Source organism: Daphnia magna, linkage group LG1, assembly GCF_020631705.1.
Source record: "Daphnia magna isolate NIES linkage group LG1, ASM2063170v1.1, whole genome shotgun sequence".
NCBI lineage: Eukaryota > Metazoa > Arthropoda > Branchiopoda > Diplostraca > Daphniidae > Daphnia > Daphnia magna.
The window spans coordinates 9,009,114-9,020,100 of record NC_059182.1 but is presented as its reverse complement, the minus strand read 5'-3'; the positions used below and the strand labels follow the sequence as shown (position 1 = coordinate 9,020,100).

Genomic DNA, 10,987 nt, shown 5'->3' with positions numbered 1-10,987 from the left:
ATTCTACACCAGCTCACCGACGGAAATCGCCTGCCAAAACGCCGTATGCGTAGACAAATAACATCACTGAGACACAAAAAAAACCATTGCGGCGACTGGTTGGACGAATAGCGCGCGCCGTCCGCTATTTGATCGCTTAGTGCAGCCCGTTCGCTGTAACAGTTGGGTATCTACGCGAAAATAATGAGGTTAAATATTTCGCACTAAAAGCTCTACTAAGAGCGCAGGGCACTTTTATTAAATTGCGCAAAAAAGGATCAATTTAGCGCAATTCATTCCATCATATAATTTACGAAAAGAACAAGCGCTAAAATCAATATTTAACGCTACATATCACGCATTGCACTAAATTTAATTAAACGGACGTGCAAAGTAAACCAACAATTGCGGCGACTAGTTGGGCGAGTAGGGCGTGCCCTTTCGTTATTTCGGCACTTATCGCGGCGCCTTGCGTTATTTTTGCGTTGTCGATCGCCCGTTGTTTTTAGCGGCTCGCACGAAAAATAATTATATTAAATGTTTCACGCTAGATCTAGCGCTATCTAAGCGCGCATGGCGCTAGTGATGTAGTTTTGATAAACTTGCGCGCGAAGCGCTATATTTAGCGCAATTCACTTCATCGCATTATTTATAAAACGTGCCAGCGCTTCGGTTATTTAACGAGTTGCGACAAAAAAACAATTGCGGCCACTTGACTAGTTGCGCGCGTCCGTCTATTATATTAGCGCTAGTCGCTATCGAGTCCGTTCTCTATCTTAGCGCTAATCGTCGCTTGGCCAATGTTTAGGCGGCTCGTTTGGCGAAAAATGTCAAATGTTTTGCGTTGGATATAGCGATATCGTTGCGCGTATGACGTTAGTGATCTATAGATCACTCGACTACGATGCGTTGATTTTAGGCCAATTTTTTCTATCATATGACTTACGAAACGCGCAAGCGCTAAAATAAATGTTTAGCGCTGAATAATGCGCATCACATGAAATTTGATTGAAGGAAAATTCTCGGCTGAAATAAATTGCGTTTATATTTTGCCGTTTAATTCCGGGCTGGCCGGACTGCCCCTTGTCGACGACACCCAGAATATAAACTGATGAATTTGTTGGCGATTGATCTGTCCCATATGAACAGCGGCCCATCTTTGACGGCTTTTCCTATTTACGGACGCATATATGCCTTCGCTGCTCAATAAATAAATTGAAGATGACCCACCTTCAACACCGGAAGCGGTTCGAGCTGGAGTAGCCGCTGTTGGCCAGCGCCAACGAGGTGAAAAATATCAAAAACTCAGGTGACTTAGCATGGTTTGCGGATATTTTTTTAGCCAGATGTATCTGGGAACTGGGAAGCGCCTTCTTTTCGCTCTCAATAGCAAATGGCTGCGAGCGGTGGCCGCTGAGTTTTTCAAATGTTCCGTCTATGTGGTGCGAGCCAGTAGCCGCTGCCGGTGTTGGAGGTGGGCCATCTTCAATTTATTGGACAGCAAGGGCATACGGCTATAAAGGAACGACGGGTCGCTAACGATCAGCTACTCTGGGTGTCGTCGACAAGGGGCAGTCCGACCAGCCCGGAATTAAACGGTGAAAAACTAGCGCAATAATATTAAGCCAAATATTTGCTAGATATGCGCCCGGTTAATTAAATTTAAAACAATACGCTTTAATAAGGGCTAAATTTTTATTTTAGGGCTTGCGCGTTTCGTAAATTATACCATGAAATAAATTGCGCTTAATTGATACTATCGTGCGCAACTTAATGATTAGCACCCTCCTGCGCTCTTAGTAAAGCTTGTTCTAGTGAAAAATATTTTACCTTATTATTTTTGCGTATATATTATAAAAGGTATTGCGCTAAATTTAGCGCCTCGTAGTTTATCACAGGTAAATCACTAGTGCCATACGCGCTTACACAGCGCTAGATCTAGCGCGTAATATTTGACTTAATTATTTTTCGCGCTACATATTTATTTTTGCTGCTTATTTGTGTTTGTAAATTATGTAATGAAATTCAATGTGCTAAATTTTACGCATTTCGCGCAAGTTAATCTTAAGTTAATTATTAGCGAAATGCGCGCGTAGAGAACGCTAGATCTAACGCTAACAATTTAAAATGTTTGGCCGCGAGCAGCGAGCCGTATAAAACAGTGGAAGGGCGACGATTAGCGCTAATAATATAGCCAACGGACTCGCGACAAGCGCTTATATCATGTACAGGCACGCTCTTCTCGTCCATTGGCCGCAATCGTTTTCCCTTTCGCAACATTTTATTCGTCGATTTTTTTAAATTAACGAACCGCTTGCGCGTTTCGTAAATAATACAATGAAATACGAATATTGCGCTAAATATAGCGCATCGCGTGCTACTTTATCGCAAACAAATCGCTAGTGCCACGCGCGCTTAGATAGCGTTAGATGTAGCGCAACAAATTTCAATGGATTTTTTTCGCTTATAATGAGCCGCAAAAAATAGCGGACGGACCAGCGATAAGCGCTGAAAAAACGGACTCGCGTTACTCGTGTGACCAGTCGCCTATGGCACGTTTTTAGTGCCATAAGTAGCACCTGAACCCAGCACCTGAACCCTCAACCTCAACCCAGCACCTCAACCCTCAACCTCAACCCGGCACCTATCTATTTTCCGGCGCTATTTTTTCAAGCTACTTTGTCAAGCTATGCTGACATCTAGCGGAGGGAAAATTAAGCGACCCCGAACTTACATTGTGCCCCCTAGTGACAGAAATGTGGAAAGTTGTCTGCTACACTTTTTTTGCTTAAGCAGTCGCGTGGCTTTTTCGTTGGTGTTAAATAATATGCGTTACATTAAAGAAGGTAATCCGGTCTCATTTATTTTTATTGAACCGAATGTTATTTTTGGGGTAGAGCTGGTTATCGAGTCCCATTTTTTTATTGTGCCACATCTTTTGTTTAATTTGACATTTTTTCTGAATACTGATGTGACGTGTTGGGGAGCTGGTTATCCAGTCCAATTTTTGTTATTTTACCACATCTGATATTAAATATTAATTATGATATTTCATTTATCAAATAACAAAGTAAAGAAATTCTGACCAGTTATATATTGATGCATACAACCCATTACATCATAGTTTAAACAAAGCTAATAATAATACTCCTGATTACTCATTGCAGAGCTGAAATACTACCTTTTACATTACCTATTCAATGTAATGTCTGATGGGCCAATAATCTGTGTCATATGACTTGCACTTCTTGAAAATTTACTCACAGAACAAAGTACATTGATCCTGTCATAGTTCTTGACTGCAACTCGTTGAACAAGCTGTAAGTACACACATACAGTTTTTGTATCATTTCGTAACTTTTACTGACTGTTTATGTTTGATTCATATGCAGATTTTTTTGGCATTCACAGTCAAACATGGAAGATTCACATTCACTCAGCAATTCTGAAATTGTTCACGATGAAACAGATCTAGCTGAAAAGAGGCTAAATGAAGCCATGGCACAAAGGAAAAAAGAATTACAACACATGAAAAATATAATGGGGAGACAAATTAAACAGAAGAACAAAGAAGATCGAATCAGAATTTCTCAGTTCAAAGTAATTTATTTGTCATTAATTTGGTTACGTATGCCTACTTAAAATAATTATGTTATATTATTACAGGAATCCTTTAAAGGAAAAAAGGAAGTACCTAATCGAAATAAACCATGGAAAACTATCGAATGGCAAAACTATTGGAATTCTTTGGGTAACCACGAACAAAACAACCTTGACAGGAGGAAGTCCCACTGCCACAAGAGTATCTACACCAAAATAGATGAAATGGCTGAGAACTTCAATGCTTCAGTTGTATGTTTAATTCGTTATCCCAACGGAACCCAACATACCAAATATGTTTTAGCCAGTGGTGGGGGAATTCAGTTTGCCCAATCAGAAGATGGCATTCTTATAGATCAACTTTGGGTTCGACATTGGAACAAAAAACAAGGTTGCTTTTTTGCTAGTGTATTCAAATTAGAAATTGTTTTTAAATTAAAATTATGTTTTTCAGAGAAAAGACAGAAGTTGTGTGAAGAAAAGGGCATATGGCAAGAGAGAGCCAGCAAGAGAGAGAGAAGAGGTATTTCTTGTTTCCTACAAATTTTTATAGCTGTGTTAACATTTGTATTCTAATTTAGGACTGAAGAAAGTAATCGACCAAGACAATGAATCACTACTTCATGACAATCCAAAGCAGAGAAACTTCATTGAAAAAGGAGCCAGCAAAAGAAATAGAACAGGTTTTCATGTTTTCTAGTTACTTCTATACCTGTGCTAACATTCATAATATAATTTAGCAAAGAAGAAAACTATCGAACATGAAAATGAATCAGTACTCCTCGAGAATCATGAGCAGAAAAACTCCATTGAAAGAGGTAGAAAAAGCATTATGCTAATAAATTTTGCAATTATTAGTGCTTAAAAAATTTTTAAAATTTTAAAGGAAAAAAGAGAAAGTCGAAAGAGAAAAAAGATGAAAGGACAGGAAACAATAAAATGAAATCATCTAAAGAGAGAGCAGGAGAAGAAGAAGAAGAAGAAAAAGAAGAAGAAGAAGATCAAGAAGAAGAAGAAGATCAAGAAGAAGAAAAAGATCAAGAAAAAGAAGAAGATCAAGAAAAAGAAGAAGATCAAGAAAAAGAAGAAGAAGAAAAAAAAGATCAAGAAGAAGAAGAAGAAGAAGAAGAAGAAGAAGAAAATAACAAAATGGAGAAACAGGTGAAGTGTAGTACAAAATATACTCCTCCGTCGAAAAATGCAAAGCAATATCCTTCACCAAATTGCCACGAAGGTAACAACAAACATAATATTATTTCCACTCAGGTTGTGTTTAAATTATTGATTTTTCAATGGTGTGTACAGATGTGGACAGTTTGCTGACATTGCAAAATGAGAGAAATAATTTATCACCTCTTTCCTCCGCTCCTCTTTCACCGTCCAGCACAAGGTCTTCGTCTCCCAATTATCAACACCGCGAAGGTATAATTTATATCAGTCTTCTTTCAACTAAAATTCTGATTATTTTAGTATTTACTTCTCTACGGTACAATCAGAAGGGGAAATATTTGGGCCAAGCAACTCTGGAATTCCTCCGCAAACGACATTGAAGCGGGTGGCAGATGGTACGGCGGGTACTGCGGCTGCTTCTCTTATAAAATATCTCGTTTTTAATAAAGACCACAAATTGGCAATTGAGCCATGCGTAAAGGTCAGACGTTTATCTGCGCCTTTCCAAACACAGGGAAAAACAAGAGGAACAAGACGAGGAAATGGAAGGTTGCCTGGAAGACCGAAAGGACGAGGAAAGGTCCCAGCAGGAAAAAAATTATAGAACAGAAGTTCGTCTGATTTGTTCTCCAATACGCTGATTTGTATTTCAATGGAAGTGTAATAATATAAAAGCGTTAATTACCAAGCATCGAAACGTTTTTTTATTTGTTGCGCTATGATAGTCGAAAACCACTTCTTTATTTCCTTAATTTAAATTACAGTTAAAAAATGAACATACCACCTTTTAAATATATAGAGTGGTTCGAGGTAGGGCTGTGGGCCGGGCCATGAAAACCCGGGCCACAGCCCGGGCTGAAGAAAAAAAAACCCAACTCGACCCACCGAGGAATATTTTGTATGGACCGGGCGAGGGGTTGAACCGCCGGGTTCGCGGGCCAACCCGAGCGGTGGCGCCATCTAGTAGTCACATAGAGAAGCTCGTTATTCACTATGCCTGCGGCCTCAACAAAGACCTAAAAATATTGCCGCCAAATGCTCTACGAGAATTTCGTTGCATGAAAAGTAGGATAAGTGGTAGAAAAGGGCGTTCGTGTTCAGAAGACATAATTGTCGTGTCAATGTTGGAAGAAGAAGATAATTAAGAAAATTAGGGAATTTTATAAAGTTTGTCAAAAAAAGTGTGTTTGACCCGATTTTTACCCGGGCCGTTACCCGGCCGGTAAAAATTTATTGACCCATTGGCCCGGGCCGAACCCATTTACTCAGTTGGCCCAACCCTCTCCAACCCGCGGAAGAAGAAAACCCCATCTAAAAAAACCATAAAAAAACTGCCAAAAAACGTCCGTACCACAGCCCTAGTTCGAGGTTGCCATCTAGGATAGGTCTTTCACCCAGTTTGGTGCAACCACATCCAAAAAGCATTACATTGTCCATAACAAAAGGGTACGAATGGAAGGACAGTAAAGGAAGGGAAGAATAGAGTGGGGAAGAAAGGGGTTGGTCCCTCTTTTTTCACTTTCCCTTTGTCTTTCCATTCCTACACTTTTATTATGGACAACGTCAATGTTTTCCATTTGGTGGTTGCACCAAACTGGGAGAAAGACCTATCCAAGATGGCAACCTCGAACCACTCTTTAGAACTGATCGAAAACCATGTGTTTGTTCATAACACATTGCTATTTCTTAAGTAAATAAGACAAGCTCCGTATCAATACATTCTAACTTAACTACCCAGCAATCTTTTTCATGACCGTCAACGTATGCTCACCAACTTAAGACATAGCTTTGTCTTGATCGTTTTTAGTTCATAGTCCTACGTTAATTGCAGTTTCCAATATTTATAACTTAACCTTCACAATATATATATATTACAATACATTTTATTTTTTTGACAAACAATTTAGTTCATAAATTTTAAAATAAATTAAAACAACGTTTTTAATAGAGGAAGGGACTTGAAATAATGTAATGTGAAAGGTAATTGAACAAGTTTTTTTAGTATAAATTGTTGTGACGTATTTAAATGAAAATCCTTCAAATTTTAATTTTCTCAGTAATTTTTATGGTTGTAGAGACTGAATCAAACCTGTGGATACCTGTGGATTCCACAGGTAATCGGCCTGAGGAAAGAAGAGGGAGAAGAATGGGTACCCTTTTTTTAATACTTTCCTTTTCTCACTTTTCTTCCCTTGGGCCGATTCTCTTTGGATTTGGTAACCAAAACAGTAAACAAAAGGGGAAACATAAAAATTTAACAGATTTCCTTTTAAATACGTCACAAAAATTTATACTAAAATAAAGCTTGTTCAATTATATTTCACATTACATTATTCCAAGTTGTATTCTGTTAACTGGAAAGGTTTCGCGAATATTTGTCTGCGACACCCTCTTTTCCCTATGCGAATTACTAAAGAGAAACACGAACTAGAGGGAAACTTGGCGGATTCAAAAGGAGTGCGTTAAACCCCCCGAAACCAAAGGGGTACACGTCAGTCACTTCCTCTATTAAGAAAAACAACATATCTAAGGCTCGCTTCGTTTCTATTAACAAATTATTATCAATTATTCTTTAACCAATAATTATTAAAAAAAAACAATAAACAATTATCCATTGGAAACTCTAATGATGAAATGATGAAATTAAATTAAATTATTAACAATTATTCATTCAAAAATTAATTGTAATCACAAATTATTTAAAATTATGCATTGTAAAATTTAATTTGAAATTTTCTAAATAATTTTATATTTAATTTTAAATAACTATTGAAAAAAACTTAAGACTTGGCTATGTCTGAAGAAAAAACAAACAGGAGCAGCACTCATGGTAAGGCCGAAAAAACATTCAACTTAACATATAATGACAAAAACATGAATTAGTTAACTTTATATACAGCTACCAATCACTAGCGCAAGGGGCCGTTCACATATGACGTCACGGACTTTTTGATGATTTTACACCCCCCTCCCCCTTCGTCACAATTCGTCACAGTAGGTCTACCCCCCCTCTAATATGACGTCACAAAGTCAGATACCCCCCTCCCTTTTTAAAAATTGTTTAAGCCACTAAAAATTCTCTTGAATATCAGATTCTCTTGAATATCAGATAGCAACCCTTTATTGTCCCGATCTTGTAGCATGCAAATGTCTGAATTTAAACAATCAATCTCTTTTTGCAGCTGTAGCTGAACATTAGGGACATATCTATTACACTTTAATTGAGCTGGTGAATCAATAGGCTTTACTGTGTTGATGCCTTCAAAAACAGTTTCAACATCGTGGTCGGGTTCATCAAATTGTGATGAATTGGCGGCGAATTCTAATGTTGGTGACGATGAATTTGTTTCTTTATCTGACTTTTTAGGAATTAATGCCTTAGCCCAAGTTTGCATCAGGCCACCTTCAGCTCTCATTGAAATTGCTCGATATTCTTTCAGCAAAATGGCAATTTTACCGGGCAAATCTGCATCGTTTTTTATTTCGTTCCATTTTTTAATGACGTCTTCTTTACAAGACTTTCTACTCTTAGTTCTCTCGAAAGCGCTAACATAGCCTTTAAAAAGAGACTGATATAGTTCGTTTTTGTTCATTAATTTCTTAATTGGTCAAGCAAACAAGGTGCTGACAATCACTTTGCTCTAACGATCCAGAAAAACTAAAAGAAATTTAGGAAGTTGCCAACATATCCCATTTGGTGGCGCTTGTGTAGTGCCTTGTGACGTCCCACTGTGAATACTCCCCTTACCCCCCCTCGTCACAATTCGTCATACAAGGTGCACCCCCTCCCCCCTCGGCTCGTGACGTCATATGTGAACGGCCCCCAAGGTATAATATCGTTTTAAAAATAGGCTAATCTTAAGACAATGCTTTGTCTTAAAAAAAAAGAGAGAATAAGCCCTCTTGGTAAGGCCGAAAAACCTTAGATTTAACATATAATGACAAAAACATGACAAATTAAACTTGAAATACAGCTACCAATCACTAGCGCGAGGAATAATATCGTATTTAAAACAGACAAATCTTAAGACAATGCTTTGTCTAAACAAAAGAAAGAATCAGCCTTCTTGGTAAGGCCGGCAAAAAAAAATTAAACTTAACATATAATGACAAAAATATGAATAAGTCAACTTTAAATACAGCTACCAATCACTAGCGGAAGGAATAATATCGTATTTAAAAAAGCCGAATCTTAAGACAATGCTTTGTCTGTTACTTTGAAAAAATGAAGACAAAGGTATGTCTTAAGTCGGTGAGCATATGTTGTTCCAGAAATACAAGAAATTCCCCTAGAACAACCGAAGTAGTTACAACTAAAATAAACTCACCTTTATTTGAAGCTATTCTTAAAACAAATCACGGCCGGGGGAATATTACCTGGGACATACGAAAAATGTGTAACACACCACGGATTAATTAAATGAAGAACTAACTGTGTAAGACTGCGACATCGATTAAACAAGATGTCAAGAAGAATTGAAAACACTGATAAAAATAATGACCCTTTAGTGCAATCACAAACTTAAAAGGAAATTGCAGCAAAGCAGTAAAATGAGGAGAAACCCTCGAATACACGTAAGATTTCACCATTAGACCATTCAACACTAACGCTTGCATTAAATTCAACACAACAATGCTAGTTCTTCAAGAGTGAGCCAACACTAGCTCTATCTGGGACACTTTCGAACACACAGGACAGCTCATGCCAACAGACAGAACTTGCCTACATTCACCGACGTCTGAAAGAAAATATCTCACACTGAGAGTATGACTTCTTGGTCTGGGGCATTGCCATGGCTCAAGTAAAACACAACATTTCAGTTTAGAATACAGAAACCCACACCAAGTACGAACACTATCTGCAGCAGCCATCACAGCGTTGCAGACTGCAAGCACTAGACGGGAAAACACTTCCATCGTTGCCGTTAATAATCAAAAGAGAAAAAAATCTAATAATGGAGTAACTACGCCCACCACGCAAAAATCCACTACTCTAACTGCAAGCACAACAACGACGACAAAGCCAACTGCAAAAGCATAATCAGCCACAGACAAAAGCGACTTCGACGACAACAAGAAAAACAACCGTAAAAACCACAACTAGAAATAGACCTACGACAACAACTAGAGCAACCACAAAACCTACAATACATACAATCATAACTAAAACGACTATATCAACAACAACTAGAGCCACCACAACAACAACGCCCGCATCAATAACAACAAAACTAACCACGACGGCAACAAAAAACACAATGAGTTAATCATCCACAACACAACATATCACGACGCTGAAAGATCACGTAACTTCCACAATGAAATCGATAAATAAAGCAACAACAGAAACGACACCAGAGATAATGACAACACAAAAAAAGCCCCCACCATTGAAGATCAACAACGTCACTCCAAAATTACAAAAAGGGTAAAGCGATAAAAATTGCCAATTACTCCGAAAAACACGATCTACAATATTAAACAAGAACTGCATAAGGTGGCAGCCTTAACACAAAAATAGGACTTGATGCCTGACGAATCCATAAATGACAAAAACCATGAAAATGGCTTGCCCGAAAGTATTGAAGAATTTAACGACAAAATCAAATTTGAAATGACGATGAAGACTGGGTAAAATAAAAAGCAAATATCCACATGCCAAATCTGGACATTATTACGGAATTCGAAGAATTGTGCCTAAATCACTTCGACTACACATTGAAAAGACATTCAGTGCACGAAACCATGGAAATGGAGCAGTTAAGCATCTAAAACTACCTGGTAGGCCAGATGCAGAAATCCGATTCAAATTCAGTATCTGACATAGTTATATCAGAAAAACCTCACAACCAAATACGGACTATGGTTCGATAAACTACAATCATGGGTCTATTTGTTATTGGATTTATCCTTTTTCTCGTATGCCTCCGAATCTTCATCGTGTGTAACGCTTTCCCAAGAATTACACAAAAAGCCGCGAGAAAAAAAAAACAAGAAGAAACTCAAATAACGTAGAAGAATTCCACGAATTAACATCCATGATCACGGACACTGTCTATAGTCCTGAAGAAGTTTTAGAACAGCTAATCAAAAGAATGTCTGCACCTGCACCCCTAACTGCGGAAAGACATCAACAAATGCGACAAGTCCAATCAAGTGCCCTAAAACAACGTAGCATCTACCCTACGGTGGAAGGAAATTGGAAATCGGAACAACAACGCACTTGCACAGAAAAAAA

At 38.1% G+C, this 10,987-nt stretch overlaps 1 protein-coding gene across 1 annotated transcript; it reads left to right on the top strand.

Moving 5' to 3' along the window:
- The first annotated feature begins 3,150 nt into the window (after positions 1 to 3,150).
- Positions 3,151 to 5,595, top strand: LOC123471474 (glutamic acid-rich protein-like). Its single transcript, XM_045172834.1, is given in 8 exon segments — positions 3,151 to 3,407; positions 3,409 to 3,579; positions 3,646 to 3,970; positions 4,034 to 4,102; positions 4,161 to 4,262; positions 4,535 to 4,813; positions 4,885 to 5,001; positions 5,076 to 5,595. Coding segments are annotated over 8 exon segments (1,383 nt in total). The 5' UTR covers positions 3,151 to 3,365; the 3' UTR covers positions 5,354 to 5,595.
- The last annotated feature ends 5,392 nt before the right edge of the window (positions 5,596 to 10,987 follow it).